Source organism: Neolamprologus brichardi, chromosome 4, assembly GCF_056152115.1.
Source record: "Neolamprologus brichardi isolate AB-2024 chromosome 4, ASM5615211v1, whole genome shotgun sequence".
Lineage (NCBI taxonomy): Eukaryota > Metazoa > Chordata > Actinopteri > Cichliformes > Cichlidae > Neolamprologus > Neolamprologus brichardi.
This window is the reverse complement of record NC_142107.1, coordinates 6,665,761-6,685,531: the sequence shown is the minus strand read 5'-3', so window position 1 is coordinate 6,685,531 and position 19,771 is coordinate 6,665,761. Positions and strand designations below refer to the sequence as shown.

The 19,771-nt window shown below is 40.4% G+C and overlaps 1 protein-coding gene across 1 annotated transcript in view; it reads right to left on the bottom strand.

The window, feature by feature from the left end:
* Positions 1 to 19,771, bottom strand: part of mgat5b (alpha-1,6-mannosylglycoprotein 6-beta-N-acetylglucosaminyltransferase B) — a 73,303-nt gene that overhangs the window by 922 nt on the left and 52,610 nt on the right. The window contains exons 9-16 of the mRNA XM_087839684.1: positions 19,309 to 19,440; positions 16,575 to 16,708; positions 14,966 to 15,096; positions 11,549 to 11,704; positions 11,212 to 11,358; positions 10,977 to 11,093; positions 6,737 to 6,811; positions 1,255 to 1,526 (exon numbers count right to left, since the gene is read on the bottom strand). Of these exons, the coding sequence (XP_087695810.1) occupies positions 1,255 to 1,526; positions 6,737 to 6,811; positions 10,977 to 11,093; positions 11,212 to 11,358; positions 11,549 to 11,704; positions 14,966 to 15,096; positions 16,575 to 16,708; positions 19,309 to 19,440 (1,164 nt within the window). The remainder of the gene's footprint in view (positions 1 to 1,254; positions 1,527 to 6,736; positions 6,812 to 10,976; positions 11,094 to 11,211; positions 11,359 to 11,548; positions 11,705 to 14,965; positions 15,097 to 16,574; positions 16,709 to 19,308; positions 19,441 to 19,771) is intronic.

Genomic DNA, 19,771 nt, shown 5'->3' with positions numbered 1-19,771 from the left:
GAACAGGTTTCTGTGGAAATGTTCTGTGGACAGGTGACAAAACTTCTCAAAAAAGGCACTGCACAGTGTTAACACCTACTGTGTCTACTGTGGAACATGATGACCAAAACCCCCTTTTGTGTCATATGAAGACAAGAAAGTGGGTAAAAATGAAGAAATTGAAGTAGGAATGCTGACCTTAAATCAAAATCTGATCATTGTAGGGTAGCTGTGGCTCAGGATGTAGATCAATCCCTGGCTGCTCCAGCCTGCATCCTTGAATAAAATAGTAAACTTGGGCAAGATACTGAACCCCGAAGCTGCTTCCAGTGTGTTCATCAGATTGTGGATGCTAGGTAGTTAGCACTTTAAAAAAAGTGTTTGTGTGAATAGGTGAACGACAGATGTTGTATAAAGCGCTTTGAGTGCCCAAGTAGGCCAATAAATTGCTACACCTGAGAAATATTGAGAGTTTTATTGGAGGAATAGTTCAAATTCCCAAAGCATTGACGTGCATTCTGAAAGCAGTCAGTGTGAAACACCTGATGAAGCTGCAGATGAAGGAGGCTCAACATAGTACTAGACTCATGAGTTCAGTTACTTTTACCAGCATGTATTGTGAACGATTACTCAGGACGCTCAATAAAGAAATGAAACCTCTAAAACAAACTGCATGTGAAGATCCGACTTCATTTTATGAGCAATGACTCTCTTTCTTCATGACAATTTATATATAAAACCTACTAATAAAACCTTTTAATGTGTTTACTACTGCTGTTGTTCAGAATGGCAGGAAAACAACAGAGGAAAGGGTGATCTAGTTGCTTCATCAGTACTTTGTACTACTGTATAATACTGAAACTAGAAGTGCAAATGAGGCGTGGTGCTGCTTTGATGGAATGCAATCAAATAATTATTTGTAGAATGAGCTCAGTGAGATGGACTTTTAAGATGTTACAGTTTGCAAAAAAAACCCAAAGAAAATAAAAAACTGCACTAGATGTTTCAGATGAGTGCACATCACAGCTGAAGTTTCCTTTTTAGAATAAATTTGCATCACATTCACATTTAAACATGAACTATGGAACTTGTAACCTTTATTTTAGTGATGCCAGCAGGATCTCTCAAATGTTTTTTTGTAAATTAACTTGTCATATTAACCTAAAAAACACTCAGATGCTGAGAAATTATTTTTTTTGAGCTAGGACAGGCACACAAGAGATGTGCACGCAAAAACGATTCATCATCCAGCAAATTCAGAAAAAAAGGACTTACGCGCTGAAAGTCTCCCTAATGTTAATGAAACGATACAAGGCGGGTTCGCAGATTAGTCCTGCAGTCTGGCATGCCTTCACGCACGACTCGCTCTCGAGTGAAGCCACGACATGGAGTGCAGTGAGAGGAGGCCAGGATGAGAAGGAGCTGGCGTTGGAGGCCCAGGTTAGGATTCTGGAGTTGGGTAGGAGGTTGAAAGGACTGGGAGCACTGCCCAACCAAGTCTGAGATGAGTTTACGGGAGGAAACGGAGCTTCAGGTGAACAAAAGTCCTGCAGGTGGAAAGAATGGGAAAAAGTAAAATATACAACAAAAACTAAGCTGATTTGAAAAAAAAGTACACTATGTTTAGCAACACGTTAAATGCTACTAAAATAATAAAGGAGCTGTTAAATACAAAGAGTTGCTTATCAAAAGTGGGGAGTCCTCGTCATCCTATATGGAAATAACATGGATGTAGTCATGGCACCCAGTAGTAAATAGGATTTGGAGGCAGAATTAGGGCTCTGGTGAGAGGCTGACTAGACCCCTCCCCACCTTGCTGGGGCTATTCATAAAACCCAGGTAATAACATTTCTCTGACATATCCCTCTGGCCTCCAGACCCGTTTATTAAATAGGCTCCCAGTTCCCGTAGGCAATAACCAGACTTCCAATCTCTCAATCGCTGCTGCACTTCCACTCCTAAAAACAGACTACATTCCTGATTGCATACACACGCGCGCACACGCATATGCAGTGTTCATCAGCAAAATAAGAAAGTGTGAAAGGGGCGAGATGAGGAGACGGAGGGCTTGAAACTATATTAAATCTTCAGTAATTCTTTTTAGACATTCTTCATTCCATCAGTGACACCATGTTCAAGAAGCCAGTTAGAGAGGATTTGAGCTTTGAGATATGGCGCCACCATGAACTGGTTTCAAGCTGGAAGCAGCCATTAGAAGGTGGATCTACTGTGGTCATAAAGGGATGGACAGTTAGCAATAATACCCAGGTATGCTGTGGAATTTAAATGATGCTTAGTTGGTACTAAGGGGCCCAAAGTGTGCTAAGAAAATATCACCCACGCCATTACTCCACCAGCAGCAGCCTGAACCACTGACGTAAAGCAGTGGTTGTTTACACCAAATTCTGACCTTAACCTTCGAATGTTGCAGCAAAACTCAAAACCCATCAGTGCAGGCAACGTTTTGTATTTTCTGTTTTCCCAATTTTGTAGTCCATCTGCTTCAAGCTTTGACATGCTGTGCATTCTGCATACCTCGACTATAAGAAGCAATTATTTGAGTTACTGTGGCCTTGTTATCAGCTTGAAGCAGTCTGGCCATTCTCTTCTGACCTCTGGCACCGATGAGGCCTTTTCACTGCATTTAACTGCTGCTCACTGGATATTTTCTCTTTTTCAGACCATTCTCTGTAAAGCCAAGAGATGCTGTGCAGAAAAATCTCAGCACATCTGCAGTTTCTGAAACAGTCAGACCAGACTTTCTGGCTCAACAACTATGCTACGTTCAAACTCACTTAAATCACCTTCCTTCCCTATTCTGATGCTGCTACTTCAGCAGGTTATCCCGGCCGCATCTACGTGCCTTAATGTACTGAGTTGCTGCCATGTGATTGGCTGATGAGATACTTGCAATAACAAGCAACTGGAATAACCAAGTAACCAGCAAGTGTGTGTGTTTGCGCCCTGCTGTGTCATCACACAGACACCATTTTTAGAAAAAAAAAATAGTGAGCTGCCATCAAACTTTATTGTATGAGGGTCAGAGAGGGGCTAGAGCTCTGCTAGAGCAAACAGAGGCGAGGGGTATTCATAGTGGGAGATAACGAGTGTGACGGTTTTGGTCAGAAAGTAGAAAAATGAGGCTAAAGGATGTGTGGAACTTGAGGAGTTAGAAGTAAAATTGGAAAAGAGGAAAGAAAAGGTTTAAGAAAGTGGCAGAAAGAACAGGGAGGAGAGCCTGATTGGAAGTCTGCCCTTGTACACACCAGGCGGCAAGTCACAGTCTCAGTCAGTCACGGCATGTTGAGAGTGAGAGTGAGAGTGTGTGTGTGAACATTATTGTGTGTGTATTATTTCTGACAGTGGGGGAAGAGAGGGTGTCAGAGCAGAACAGAGGCTAACACATTTCCTTAACCTGCCACTGCCAGACAATATACCAACCATCAAAACATGACAGATCTCACTATGGACAACGACATCTGTAAACATTCTGCAGATAAGAGTGTGTGTGTGTGTGTGTTAATATTTCAGATGATTTTCTTTTTTAAAATAACTTGAAAGTAGCAGTAATACCAAGAAAGAGATACGGTTAAACACATGGTGATTGTTCATTTCTCATTTTGATGTGTGCAAATGTTAGAAATCAAGGACATTGCATATAAGCCAAAAAAACACCCCCCAAAAAAACAAAAACAAAAACTGTGCCCATCTGTTGAGCTTGCAGCCGGTGCCAGCAAAAAGGGATTTAATTGCTGACCCAGTCAGTCTAGCAGAGGGATAAATATTGTGGACAAACAACTGAAAACTTCAGAAAGGGAACACCGCTTGAATAAGACTTGTCAAAGGCTTCATTTACTGGTGTGCAGTCATGTTGGAACAGGAAGGGGTCATCCCCAAAAATTTCTCCATGAAACTGTCCAAAATGTCTTGGTATGTTGAAGCATTAAGAGTTCCTACCAAACTTCACACTTGGCATAATGCAGTCAGACAATTGCTGTTCTATTGGCAACCGCCAAACCCAGACTCATCTGTTGGATTGCCAGATGGAGAAGTGTGATTCATCACTCCAGAGAATACGTCTCCATCACTCTAGAGTCAAGTGGTGGTGTGCTTTACACCACTGCATCAAACACTTCGCACTGTGCTTGATGATGTAAGGCTTAGATGCAGCTGCTCAGCCATGGAAATCCATTCCATGAAGCTCTCTACACATTGTTATTGAGCTAATCTGAAGGCCACATGAAGTTTGGACGTGTGCAGTGACTGACTCTGCAGAAGTTGGCCACCTCTGTGCATTTTATAAACCTATGACCATGGAAGTGATTGCAACACCTGAATTCGGTGATGTAGATGGGAGACTGAATACTTTTAGCAATATAGTGTATACATCTCTTCAAATAGATTGAATTAATAACTAAAATATTTGAAAAAAATTAAAATATAATGAAAATAAAATGCACTGGCTCAGGGACAAAGATTTAAAATGCAACAGCGAGCTCGCTCCTCTGAAACAGCTGGAGCTTCACATGAGAGCCAATTAATTCCTTTCTTCTGTCAAGGGGACTGACCCGATGAGCAGAATTGAATAAACGCATCCTTTCTGTTCTTAACCTTGTGTTTAAATGTTACGCTTCTTTTCCCCAGCCATAATCCACTCTAGGACTGAATTTACCTCTATTAAGACACTTTGAAAGGTGGACATGAAAACTATTAAGCAGAACTCTTGCATGCTGTCTCACTTACTGCTGGTATTTTTAATAAGCTAGAACATATCAGTCCATCTGACCTTTATCAAATATGCAGGCAATACTCCTGCATTCTTATATATTAGTATATACACACACAGTCAGATTAATCATCTGAGGCAACACTGCACATATGTGTGCCTTTAGTTTGTCAGTAGCGTCAACAGACTCATGAATGTGATAATAATTATCCATATAAATTCAGGGCAAACAAACAATGACTCTGAATAAAACTGTTTGATACATCAAATCAAAACACTGCACTAGCAGCCATATTTGATTTATAATAGATATAAAAACAGGTCTTAATCTATTAAAATATCTAATAAGTAGCATTCATTAATGAATGGATTAAATGTATTCAGAAGCATTATTCAGTAGTTTCTACTATAAAATGGCCTGCATTTGTATAGCGCTTTACTCAGTCCCCAAGGACCCCAAAGCGCTTTACACTACATTCAGTCATTCACACACTGGCAATGGCAAGCTACATTGTAGCCACAGCTGCCCTGGGGCGCACTGATGGAGGCTGACTATGGCATCATACAGTGCATAATATTAATAACTACTGAAACTGACTTTACAAAACATCAGTTTACAGCCCAGAACAAATTCTGCTATTATTCAGTTTTACATGCTCTGTCTTTTTTACATTTGAATCATAAAGAAATTATAATATTACAGAGTATTCCCCTGAGTGACACTGGGCTTCTTGTGTCTTCGTGTGACTGTCTCTATACCCTCAGTTGGTGTTAAAACAAGTTTAGTACCAAAACATTAAGGGAGGTCGCGCAAAAATTAGCAGTTTTATGTTCACTTATTCCATGTTTCAGTTTTCTTATGGTTTCACTGATGTATCATCAACACAACCTGATCAAGAGAATGTGCAGGTGATCACACTTTTAACTGACTGACTGTATATTAGCAATAGGCACAGTTCCCACATAACTAATTTCCATTTTCAAGAGGAATTAAGAGTTTGGTCAACTAGATGTCAAGTTGTTTTGTTTTTTTTCCTCTGAACACAGTCATTATGGATCAAATGGTCTCTTAGCCTTCACTCACATTCATACACAAATGTGGAAAAACAAAGGTGCTTACTAACTAGTCTAAAGCTGTGTAATTACCATGTTATGCGTTTTTTTTTTTGTTTAATTTGCATAAAACATAATCCTTAAGAGATTCATATTTTCCTTTTCCCCTGAATGCCTTCACTCAGTGCCCTAACTTTCTAAAGACTTTTCTGGTTGCAAGATATCCAAATGGTCATGATAAGCTATAGAAACTTACAACAAATGTGAAAAACCCCAAAACTTTTGATTGATCATGTTCAATATTTATCACCAGTATAATAGCCTTGGGGGACATGAGTACCTAGGTTGGCTGAACAACTGGCCAAGGTCAAAGTTGATCTTGGAAAAACATTTCAAGTAACCATACAGAGTAATATATCAAATGAAAGTGTTTGGAAAGAGCTGTAAATAATATAGTTTTTCAATAGGACACCCTATGATGCTACAATGACACTGCAACGAGTTTCCAGAGCTTATGGAAGCCAATTACAGCCAATTTTGCTCCAATCATAAGGATAAAGATAATAAAATTCACTATTTTAGTATGTAATGCTTCAAGATCATAGGTCAAAGGTCAGAGTCACATGAATTAGAGAATGTTAAAAAACAGGCTGACGTCAGCATGTTATAATAAAAACATTATAAAACATCAGAGTTTCAGTGTAGCCCTTGCACTACAGGGCGGTGTTGCATTCCCTGAGTGCTCTTTTAAGTATAACAGTAATAAATTACTGCCTGTGTATGTTATAAACACCAGTTCCATGGGAGCCATAAGGTTTGAACCAGACACATAACAATGAATCTTGTGGTTTAAGCCCACATCTATTCACAAAAAAAGCAAACTGCCGGGAGGCGTCACGTGCACCATTAAATCATTGCTCTTAGATTTAATAAGCTTTGTGCCAGCACGAGTCACGATTCAAATGTTGAGCGACCCACCTGGTTCTGAATGTAAGCGTGGAGTCTTTCGAGCATTCCCTCACAGGTGTACTCGTACGGCAGGAACGGCTCCACCTGCAAACACACGTGCGTGCACAGATGAGCAAACAGTGGACAAGAGCATGCACGCGCATGGCCGCAAAACCAAGTCGTAGTAATTACAGGACCCCGAGCATCTGATAGTTAATCACAGTTGACACATTCATTAGCGTAATTGTGAAAGGCCTATATCACGGCACGAGCCTCGCATTAAAATCAACGACCTAATACATCACAGGTGACAGCTTTGAAAATTGATTTTCATTAATTTTCGTGATGACTACATCAATATGTCAAACAATGGATTAAACCGACATCGGACCACAGGTCACGCGGCACTGAGACGGCTGTTTTGGTGACTTCTGGATCCTTTGGGTGCAGTTAATAGTGTTGCCGTAAAGACCTGTCAATCACTGTCAGATTGTTTTCTTAAGGCACGCCATGCATAAAAACTCAAAAGAACACTGATCAATAGCTTTCCCTTCTTTCTCATATTTGATGTAGGCAGGGTCATAGGGAACTGATGGGAATAATGACTGTAGGTTGGAATCTTTGGAGTCGGTGTTTATATCAATAACAGCATTTTTGAGGCTGACTGTGGATTGAACACATGACTAATTATAAAGTATATCGGGACAGAACAGATTCTGCCGGTATCCCCGGTGTAGAAACCTCTCAGAATGTCTCCCTGTGGTATCTGAAGTGAGATCTCACTGTTTACCATCAGGCCACTAAAGCACTCAGGCTTAAATTGATAAATGGCTCCTTTTAGCGTTGTGTTCCTTTTAGCGCTCTCTTATTACTTTATTTCATCTGAGTTTAATGAAATGTATCTGGCACTTCATCAGCTATTCCGCAATGCAATTTGCCTTTTGGGCATCTTTACATAATAGAATCAGAGTCGGAGAGGACCAAAGTTTCATAAAGTGTGATTTGAATTCAACAGTAGGAAACATTCTTTATGTGACTGCACATTTAATATACCTAAACTGACTGAAGCGGTTGGTCACAAAAAATGGGAGCAACATTCATCATTTCACACCATTAAAAGTGACATAAGATGAAGGCTTATCTGTGAGGCAAGTTATGCTGGTAGTAGGTACAGACAGGACAAAAAACACACAAAGACATTTGAGTATTTCTTAATTTCCACAAGGCACAGTACTATTAAAGTACCATTAAAGCTTAGCCAGCAGCTTTTTAAGCTATCTAAATCCATAACATGAGCTGCAGGAATATGAACAGAACCCTAAAAAGCATTAAGCACTGAGTTGTCTGTGAATAAGCGTAAGTAAACTCACAATATGTAATCTACACAACCAGATGAGCCACACTAAATGCCATCTACACATGTAGCGTGCCTAATTTTACACTCAGACTCATCTCACTGAGCTTAAACTCTGCACGAACCGAAGAGTTATCCAAGTAATTGTATTACAAGGAAATGCTTTTACAAACACAGTAACTAATTATAATTTAAGATGAACTCAATTTCCCTTTTCAGGTCATCTCCTAGTGCACCTCTGCACTCTGATTTTTTTTAAAATCCTATTATAGCCACTTGTACATGTGTGTCTGCAGTTTTACCATCGATCTCAAACTTTCACAAGGTGCAAAAATTAAATTGTATGTCAAACTGACCTGACACTGCTAACAGGAGCTACAATTACAGCCATGACTGGGAGACCAAACAACGGTTTTCACTGAAAGAGCGCACAGCAGCACATCAGGTCAAGAGCTCCCCGCTTATTTATTCATTTATTTTTCTGACGTTAATAGGGTAGCGAACCGTGGCTTTTTCACACTGTAAATGAACATGTCTAATTTAGCATCTTGAGCTGTGCGAGAGTACGAGCTCTCAGCTGAAAACAATTTGACTGTACTGTGTTTGAGCCACTGAGCAGCTCCTCACAGCAGAGTAAAAATCCAGGACGATACACCAACACAATCGACGCTCCTTAACCTCCCTACTCACCAAACCTAGACTATGTGACTGTCCCTTACTGCTTCAGCAAAAGAATAAAAATAGGATGGCAACCTCTTTGTGGCTGAGAATGGCCCAGAGAGTTGCTGTCAGAGTCACTTTCAATCACAACGTGATTGCATGACTTATCTGGTGGGAGGGAACTTGTCTCCAAATAAGCCAATGCCTATTAGTATCAGGCAAAAGTTTGCAAATACTTGCCAATGAGCTCAACTTCTCTGCGATCCATCGCTTTGCAGTAGGCAACTTGACTGGTTGTCAGCTGGTTGTATTCTGTTTTTTTTTCTTAAATGAATGTGTTGTTACTGAGCATATCTATAGTTTTAATCCAGTTAAATCGCCATCCTGGATGAACTATCTCAGTTTAGGAATTTCAGAATATCCGTTTTAGATCTATGATGCTCTATCTGCATCTCTATCTCTATGTGAATTTCCGTGTATATAGCTGGAAACAGACTTGTCATTTTTCCCAGTTTATCCCAGTTAATCACCATGGTGTCATTATTGCAAGTAACTGACCACATTCGGTTGCAGACTGATCACAGACTGATAGCACACTGACCTTGTAGTTTTATCACAGTCTTGATGTCTTGAAGCGTTTGAAGAAGGCAGCTGACTCTGAGCAGTCTCAACAATTTCAAAGGCATCGAGATCGCAAGTTTATTGCACAAAAATTCAATATTTTTAGCTGTTCAACCACTCTTTTTCCTAGCGTGACGGTTGCATTATGTAAAACTAAATTGAAGTTGGAGGTTCAGTGCTTTGTCAAATGTGCATCTTGGAGCCACAATTCCATAAATAAGAAACTCTACACGACTGTTTGTATAATAAATATGAATCTACCACCCCGTTGTTAATTAAGCTTAGCAAAAAGACTCAAACAGGTGTCTTTTTGCTAATGTGAACAAAGGGACCTGTTGCCAGGCAACCAGTGGGGGATGTTACTGCTTCCTATCAAGGAGTAGTCCGACACTGTTGAAAAATAGCAATTTTTGGCTTTTGTGTGCATAATAACAAGATGTGATGTCTTAATAAGTAAACTTTTGAGGTGTTAGTAGGCAGATTTTGTGACAGAGCCAAGCTGCTTTTCAGTCTTCACGCTTGGCTGTTGGCACTAACTTCATATGCATTATAAGGACATGAAAACTGCATCAGAGTTCCAAAACTGATTCAAGTATATTACCCAAAATACCACACTTTTTAAAAAAAGTTATGAAACACATTGTGGAGTTCTCTTAAAGTGTTTTGTTTGATGGGTTAATAAACAGATTCTTTACATTCCTTCATTTTTTTTTTTAACTTCCATTTCGACCCGTGTCTTATTAAATATGTAGAGGGTAAAAACAAACAAACATCCATCCGCTTCTGCTTCCTTTTCAGGGTCGTGGGGGTGCTGGAGCCTATCCAGCTGTCTCAGGGCGAGAGGCACGGTACACCCTGGACAGGTTGCCTCTGCACAGAAAGACCCCGGCCTGATGGTGGAATTGAACTCAGAACTTTCTTGCTGTGAGGTAACAGTGCTAACCATGATGCCACCGTGTCGCAAACAAAAAACAAAAACTGTTTACTTCTGCTCTTTCTACTTTCAAATTTTTAACTGAAACTCCCTTATCTTATGTGATTAGTGTTGTTTTTTTGTCCCACTAGGACTTAAAGCATTTACCAATACCAAAACTGGTACTTTATTTTGTCTCTATCAGCAGGCAACACAAGGTCTGCTTAACACACCTGACAGGTAGAGGCACACATGAGTCTTGGAACTGCGAGATGCTTGGCAGTAGCTCTGTGTTGTTCTGGTGACAGATTGAGCACAGTGTGATTGATTAATAAGATCTGCTGTGGACAATGTGTACTGCCGGTGGGGCTGGCCTCTGGAACGCTGCCACGTAAACTCAGGTGTGGGCACAGCTTACCTACTGAGCCGCTCAATATCTCAAGCAATTAGGAGTGTGGAGAGCAGAGCGGGAGCCAGCTAAGCATTTTGCTGTAACGTCGGATGCCATGATTAAGAGCTCTATTAAACTCAGAGGGCTTCAAAAGCGGGTCAAACCCCACTGTGAAGTGTGCAAGAGTAAATTATACTTTCACCTCAGTATGCTATTATGCAGCAGTGAGTAGTATGGTGGACTACAATATAAGAAGACCATTATTTTGTTGAATGAGTTCTGCTAAGATTGGATGGCAAACACACACACATCCACAAAAAAATGAACGCACATTGATCCTCATGATTTCACGGATGGTTGCATCAAACTCCTCGGAGTTATTGAAGTCAATAGTGATGACATGGGGTCTGCCAATGTACTGCTCTGCGTAGGGATGCTGAGAGGATACCTGAGGGAGGCACAAGTGGAATATATTAATAATCTTTCCGGCAATAAACACGGCTGAGATCAGACAGCATTACTGTCTTCTGTATATTTTTAAAAAGTCAAACATTGTGAGTTTCTACCTCCCTCGATGTGGGCTTCCCTCTGAAGAACTCGTGATTGAGAGAGCTGTGAGGAGGGTTAAACTTTGGCTGCAGGAAGATGCAGCCGTTGGCTATTGCCTCCAAAGGGGCGGGGCCTTCGTACGGGAAGCCAAATCCAATGAATAACTAGTGCAAAATACAACAAAGATCAGCAGATTGTGAGTGTTTACACAGAGCTGCTCACACCCTGATCAGATCAATCCTTTTTCCAACTCTACAAAAGCAGGAAGCCTTCTCCAGTCCACTGGGATACAGAAACTGTGCGCAAACATTGACGCTTTTTCAGAGCTCAGACGTGTCGGTATTGAAAGCGCACCTTGGCCTTTCTGAGGAGCTGCTGAAGTTCCTGCTGAGGCAGCAGGCCGTGATTCTTGACGAAGGCGGGCACCTCTGGGGGACGCTGCGCCTCGTAGTACACCGTTCCGTGGATCTCCATGTGGCGGTGCAGGATTGCAAGAAATTTTTCCTTACCCTTGAACACAAACAAGAGGGAAGCAAAATGAAGCGCTTAAAGACAAGAAATGAAAAATGAATGTATGAATTATGAATTTGTCTGTGCAAACACTAAAAAAGGTGGGTGAACTGCATTTGCATTTAAATTAGCGTTTTTTTCCCCACAGTCCTTCAAATCCATTTTATTGAGTTTTAACTTAGCCTTGTTATCGGCACACGTTGCAGCTGGTTATAAGATTCCCTGTAACCTTTTTAAATATTTAGAAACTTTGTATAATTGTGGGGGTTTTTTGTTGTTGTTTTTTTTTTGTTTAAATGTTCAGTACATACATCCTCTGCTAAGGTGTTATGCCTAAATACTTTGCACACCTTAAATCACTCAGATTTGACCTTACAATTACACACACAGCAGCTTGGAAAAGGTAAGCCTAAAACCTAGATGTGTTACAACGTCTAGAGTATCACCCCAACCTGAGCACAAGTACTGGTTGATGGAAATGAGGCTGCTAAAAGCAGACTAATGAGCCAAGTCTCTCCATACTAGTAGTAACACTGTCACCTTGGCAACTAAAAATCACTCTGTACCTGTGGAATTTTAAAGGAACATGAAAGACTGATAGCAGGGCGTACCGTATCCTCTGCGTTTCCCCGTGGGGATAATTTGCTTGAATAGTTTTATTGAGAAAAACTAAATTGGTTTATCTTAAAAAGTTTTTTTTCTGAGGGAATGTTATGAATAATTTACTAAAGCCATGTCTTTGAGGCATAAATCATTTATAAATGTCAACTAAGTGTTACTGCTCATTATTCATTCCAGGCTTTCTTTCTTTTCTTTTTTTCCTTTTAAAGCAATGAGGTGATGAAAACAGTTCCTTTTACAGAAAGTGATAATAATAACCATCAAAAAAATCAAAGCCTGCAGACTTGAAAGATGAAAAGGTTTGCGGTTTAATCTCTCACTCACAACTGCAGCTGTGGGCGACTTGTGAGTTCAAACTGTGGCCGGCTGTCCCGATTAAAAATAAAGTGAGCTGACAAAACTTCAGTTCTTTATTCTTTTCAAATTTAAATTGATGAATTTCATAGGATGGTATATTGCATGTCTCTGCATGTTTAAAATATATTGGAAGAGATTAGAGTAATAGACAAAGGTCCTTAGCAAAATATTGCTTCATATTTTGCTTTCAAGGCGCCAGACTTTCTTGTACTATTGTGTTATTGAGCAATAGTTCTCCAGGATTTCTGAAGGTCTTTCAAAGTTCTTCTTTGGACATTGGCTGCCTTGTAATTTATTTTCAGTCCAGTCCTTGTAGCTGATCATTTTCAGAACAATATTTTGTTTTTAAGTAAATTAACAATGATCTCTGAATCACTGAAACATAAAAAATGCACTTAAATCAAGAGATGAACCCGTGTTGTGATTAAAATAGACAACTTGGCAAACAACCAATTTTAAATCATATCTTTTGTTACTGGTGGCCTGTTGTATGAACACATAGTTTGTTCCCATTTCTTTAATTGAATTTTTAAAGAAATGCAGTGATAACAGGGTGATTTCCAAAGCAGGCAAGACGCAACATGGTGTGCAAAGTGTCCTTAAAAAAATCTGATGAAACTTGACAAGTAGAGGACAAAAGAAGACATTGCAGGCTAAATTAAACTACGACGAGTATGTGAAAGTCATGTCCTTTCTCCAGCAGAGACGTGACACAGGATCTGAGACACACAGACATCTGTTGATTCATTTACTGTTCACTGAAGCCTCATCAGAAATGGTCTCAGTGGAATAGTGAAAAGACTGAGGCAAGTCAAATTACACAAGAACTGGACTGGAAATAATCAGTATATAAGGATGTGGTCAGGAGGTACAGCAGTGAGTGTCCACAGCCATCTATCAAACACAGGGGAGCTTCTGTCATGGTTTTGGCCTGCATGTCAGCCAGTAAGGATCTGATTGAAACTGATGCAATTATTAAAACAGACATGATCCATCATGCAGTAAGAGCACACCTGAAGAGAAAAACAAACAATGGACTATCAGTCATGGATTGGCCTACCTAGAGCCTGGGCCTCAACAATACTGAAGCAGTGTGAGATGGTGATGACAGAGAAGAGAACAAAAAGCAGCCGAGATCCAAAGAAGAGCTTTGAATGTCCTTCAGGAAGCCTGGAGAACTATTCCTGAAGACTGCCAAAAAGAGCTCAGACTGTGTTGAAGAATAAATGCAGTCATACAAAATATTGACTTTGCCTTACATACTGTACTGCTATGTATGGTTGCCTGTTTCAATAAGGCACTGTAGCGCTTTCCTATTCTCCTAGCAAATTCTAAAGAAATGCAGGCTGGTTCAAGACTTTTGCACAGCACTATTTACTGGCGTTGTTCATTTTGAAATGATTTCTGCAGAAATGGCTCTTTTACAGCAACTTTTGGCAACATAAAGTCTAGGAAGAAGACTTGATTTAAATTTGGCATTGAGTTAAGTAAAAAGAAGGTCTACTTACTTGAAGCTGTGTGGAGCCATCAAAGATGCATCATGAAATGACAGAACAGCACAGAGCGACACCACAAGCAAGCAGGGGAGAAGTGAAACGAGGGAGGCCAGTATGGAGCAAAAAGAATAGCAAAGCATTAGTCAAGCTTCTTCTCATAGAACCTTTAGAAGTCCAACTCTCTAAAGTGAACCTCAAAATTGAGTTGGAAGAAGAGGCTGTTCTCAATGAGGGGGTTTTCTCTGTCTGGGGAGATTCCAATACTACTGATTCCTACACAGCAATCTTTCTGTTTCACAAATCTTACACTGCAACTCAAGTTGTTCTGAGAAAACAGGGAGCGCCATGACAGTGTAGGTACAAAAGCTGCAGCCAGACTCAAGTAAAACAAACCTTGAGGGAGGCTGCAACACGCTTCAAAGTTACAGAGAGAAGGAGAAGCCTTGGCAGCAGCTCGGAGGGAAAATTTACTCTAAACAAAAGCTATTGTTCCTGCAGCATCACACTTCAGGCCTGATTCCTGGAGGAGGAAATTGTTTGCAGGAAATGTAAAACCTAGTGGGCGTTTGACAGAAAAAGGAAAGCGATATCTAGAGGTTCTAAGAAAGTATCATATTTTGGAGTTTTATCAAATCTGAAGTGCTTCCATTATACAGTGTAAAATATATTTCACATTTAGGACCAAAAATTATTACATGGTATGAATCAATATGTAATATTCTTTTTCTCCTCCTGTGGATTAGACACTTGCTATTTGTGTATTGATGCTTGTGCTGGAGATACTGACCTTCCACATGTTGGCTTCTTTGCCATATACAACAGCCATGTTTTTAACCTTGTTCTTCTGAATATTCAGTCTCTCTGTCTCATTCAGCTCCTCTGCCACAAAACCCATAAAAGAGTTGTCTGGAGTGTGGGCTGCCAAGGACAAACAAATTAATTGGCAATACAGTGTTTCAAGTCCATTACATGAGTCAAAAATAAATAAATAAAAAGGTAGCCAAAGTGCAGCTGCTGTGAAGATTTGTGGTGCTGTGCACGTGGACAGTACAGAACAAAAGAGCGTGGCAGGAATTCAAGGGGAAGCGAAGCTCATTGTTTTTCTCAGTAATTTGGTATTACATTAATCGGTTGGACTAAAGGGAAACGCAGGAAATGGTGCACTCGCTGGGGTTGAGGATGCTTCTCTTGTATGATGCTGTTAACTCCTGATCGGGCGACTTGATGAGTCACATCTGCGCGGTCGATGGTGACAGTGCAACTTCATTATTTCAGTAAGCTGCACAAAACCGCTGCTATAATGTCCCCACAGCTGTCCGCTTTCAGGAAGTCAAGCAGCGTGAATGCTAGCAGTCACAAAGGAAGTCTGCTGCAGCGGGGATTTGCAAAGGAACTGTATTTTTTAGAAACTCAATTAAAGCTGACAACTTTTGGTATAAGACTTAGTGATAACAGCAAGTGTTTTGGCTACTGACGGTTCTGCTCATTGTCACTGAATTAATTGGAGACAAACATCAGAAAGTTTCTTTTGCTACAATTTTCACCAAAAGTGTCATGAATGTGCGTGTGTGTGCTTGTGCACCTTTATGTTTGGGTCTTTGTGGGTGTGTGTGTGTCTGCATCCCACACAGGAGGTATTACACATCTGTGCAGGCCCAGCTGTACTGATTAGTTTCCTGCCTGCTGCTGTAAAGGCTCGCCTGTGACAGCCTGAGGCCTTTATTAGCTCACACAGTGTGCTCACACTTTAAGTTTAAAACATTAACTCACTGGACACTTTATTAGGTACACCTTGCTAGTATTGGGTTCGGCTCACTTTTGCTTTCTGAACTACATTAATTCTTCAGGGAACAGATTCAACAAGATCCTGTAAACATTCCCCAGAGATTTTTGTATTGTAGCCTCAGTTTTCTGTTCTTAGCTGACAGGAGGGGCATCTTATGTGGGCCCATGTGCTTCAAGGTTTGATGAGTTGTGCGTTCAGAGATGCTGTTGTGTATACCTTGGGTGTAACAAGGGGTTACTTAAGTTACTGTTGCCTCCCTATTAGCTCATAGCAATCTAGTCATTCTATTCTAACTTCTGGCATCAACAAGATATTTAGCCCTGGAGGACTACTGGATATTTTCTCTTTTTTGGACTATTCTCTGTAAACTCTGGAGATGGTTGTGAAGAAAAGCCCAAGTAGAGTTACTGCCATGTGATTGGTTGATTAACTATTTTGCGGTAACAACAAGTTGAACAGGTGTATCTAATAAAGGGTTCATGAGTGTATATGTCACACACATATGTGCATCAAAACAACTTAAAGCATCTGTAAATTCAAGCAGACGTTGACTTTAGATTCTCAATCTCAGTGAGAACAAAGATCGTAGAGAAATAAGCAGCCCACATACGGAACATGGTCATGTACTGCTGGCCATGAAGGTTCCAGTAACCCCAGTTTGTCCTGTAGCCATGCAGAGTTGCATACTCCTCGTGGTTGTAGGCAGGCTCTGTACCGAAGGTATCAATCACTCTTATGTGGCATCTGGGACAAAATAAGAGATACAATTAGCCTGAATTAGGACAAAGCTGTCTCTTGCATTTATTTGTCTCCTCTAGCTGAGTGAAAAACAATACATTTAGCCTTTTGTACTTTGCCAGAACAGCACATGTGCATACAGTGAGATTGAGTCTAGAGAAACATGAAGAAAAAAAAATCTAATTTTGAGTTATGGGAGCTAGTCTGAGTACTCTAACACAGTCTGGGTGTCAGAGTCTTGGTTTGTAAAGCTGTCAGTAGTGATAGATGTCCACGTCCCCAGCCATCACCCCCAATAAGCAGAGATCACACACGCCTCAAGGTGAGACAATAGGAGCTTAAATAATAGACTTGTTTTACAGCCACCACAGGACACGCTGCTGTAACAGATCATGATATGGTATTGGTCCATCCTGGCCAGAATCTTGAAGAAATAAATTTTAGGGCGAGGCTTTTTTTCCCATGTGCAGGGCTTTGACTAGAAAATGCTTCAGGTTCTCTCTGATAATGTCAAAGCAGCAGTGAGTGGATAAACATTACACCGCTTTGACTGCATCAACAGAAAAACACAAAATAATTATTGTCCTCTAAGATCAAACTAAAATAGAACATTTAGCTAACAATGACAAGCTAAAGAGGAGAAAATTACTCATCAGCACTTTATTCGATGTAAATATTCACACTGGGAAGTGGAAGAAGCAGCTTGATGTAATGAAATTGAAGACGTTTTATCAATAGCTTGCATCTCTAATCAGTGTCAGGGCTGGAGAGGCAATCAAAGTATTGGCCTGTCACTTTGTCAGGAGAGGACTATTGGTCGATCAGCCGACCTTGAACTGATGCTGACTGGAATCAGCGTAGGCTTTTGCTGGTGTATTTGAGAATTCTCAAAATGCAGCAGAATCAACATTCATTGCTGTGAAATGTGTCTGGGTGCTACCCACTTATTTTATAAATACAATACCCTTGTCCTCTTATACATTCAGAGTAAAATATGGGATGAAAAAGCCCAGATGATTGTCATCATTTACATACAACTATAGCTTGAAAGTTTTGTTTTTGTTTCCTTTTTCATTAATCAATTTTGTGACGAAATTTGCAATTTGCATTGAAAGCTGTTCTTTTTATCGCCTGTTTGGTTTAAAAATTGAGGATTCACTTGTATACCATGACTGCTTCAGCGCTACAAAGCTGGAAAACAAGGACAAAAACTTTACCAACTGCATTTACTGTCCTTTGATGCTCTGCTGAATTTGTATGTTTGTCACTGACAAAGAAATGGACAGTCTCTAATTTTATGGCAGTTTGATTTTAATGGAGAGAGGCAGAATATCAAAAAATTCAGAAAAAAATTAACATTACATAAAAGGTATACATTGATTTGCATGCAATTTAAATAAGTGTTTGATCCCCAAACATAACATAATTTAGGACTTGGTGAAGAAACCCTTGTTGGCCAGCACAGTGGTAAAAAAGTTTTTCACCAGGTTTGTAACCATCTCAGGAGGGATTTTGGTCCGCTCCTCTTTACAGAAGCTCTCTAAATCTCTTAGATTTCTTTGCTGTTGCTTGGCAACTTAAAGCTTTAGCTCCCTCCACAGATTCTCTAATGGATTAAGGTCTGGAGACTGGCTAGACCACTCCACGACCTTAATGTGCTTCTTCTTTAGACACTCCTTTGTTGGGTCATTGTTCTGTCTTCTGTGTTGTGGCTGATGGGAGGAGGCTCTCATCCAAACTTTTCCATCTTATTTTGTGAAGTTATCCTGTACTCTTAGCAGAAAAATAGCCCCAAAGCCAGTTTGGTGTTGGTGGGGATGGTGTTCTTTGAGCCATACTCTGCATTTCTCTTCATGGCAGATCAAGTTGATGCCAGCGAGCTTGATTTTGGTTTCATCTGACCACAGCACTTTCTCCCAAGTCTAAGTCATTTAATTCACTCCCAAACTTAAGATGGGCCTGTTGATGTGCCTTCTTGAGCAGGGGAACCATGTGCATGATGTAAGATTTCAGTCCATTACAGCGTAGTTTGTGGTCCCAACTGCCTTTGGATCAATAACAGCTCCTCCAGTTTTGGGCTTATCCACCACCTTTCAAATGATCATCATCACCACAAGAAGCAAGATTATGTATGTACACCCAGGCCGAGGGTGACTGACGATCAATTTGGGTTTTTTCCACATTTCCAAATAATCGCACTAGTTGTCATTTTCTCACCAAGCTTCTTCCTGATGGTCTTGTAGCTCATTCCAGCCCTGACACCCTCTGACAGGTCTTTGGTCTTGCCCATGTTGGTGTATGACTTTTATGTAACTAGCTTTCACTGGATTTTTTGTTGATATTCTGTCTCTGTCCTTGAATGAAAACTATGATAAAAATTAGAGACCGTTCATTTCTTTGAAAGTGAGCAAACTTACAATTTCAGCAGGGGATCAAATAATTATTTCCCCCCACTGTAGGGAGTGAACCCGGGGCTCCTTGATCTGCGTTTAAATTTCTGTTAACCAACAGAAATTTTAACCCCACCCGCCTGCCCTCAGATCTTGGTAAATAAACAGAAATTAATATTTTGATAGACACAGAAAAATAAAGCATAAAGAACTGACTTGTGCTTCCTCAGTGAAAGACCCATGAGCTGCTTCATTTGCTGCAAACCATGGTAGTCTGTGTAGATGAGGTCAAAGGGCAGAGGTCCCGTCAGTGGACAGCTTCCTCTTCCTGGAGGTACACCCAAAAACCTGCACACAGGTCAGATGGGCTTTCATCATCACACTGAGCCAAACAAATTAAAACCCATGAGAGTTGGTTGGCACAAATAACAAAGTCTTGGACATTTCACCAACACTGTCCTGTAGCTAACCGCAGCATTTCTTCTGCTGATAAGTTAGTTTGAAATGTTTTCCAATATTGCATTCTTTCATTTTGTTTTCCCATGATGTATTGTTTTTTTCCTTTCAGTTCTCTGAAATTCTCCTTTGTGTTAAAGTATCCTTGCTAACTAAACTAATCAAAAAATAATAAGAAGCCGGCTCCCAGAAAGCACTGCAGCTCCAGTAATATTCCTGCAGA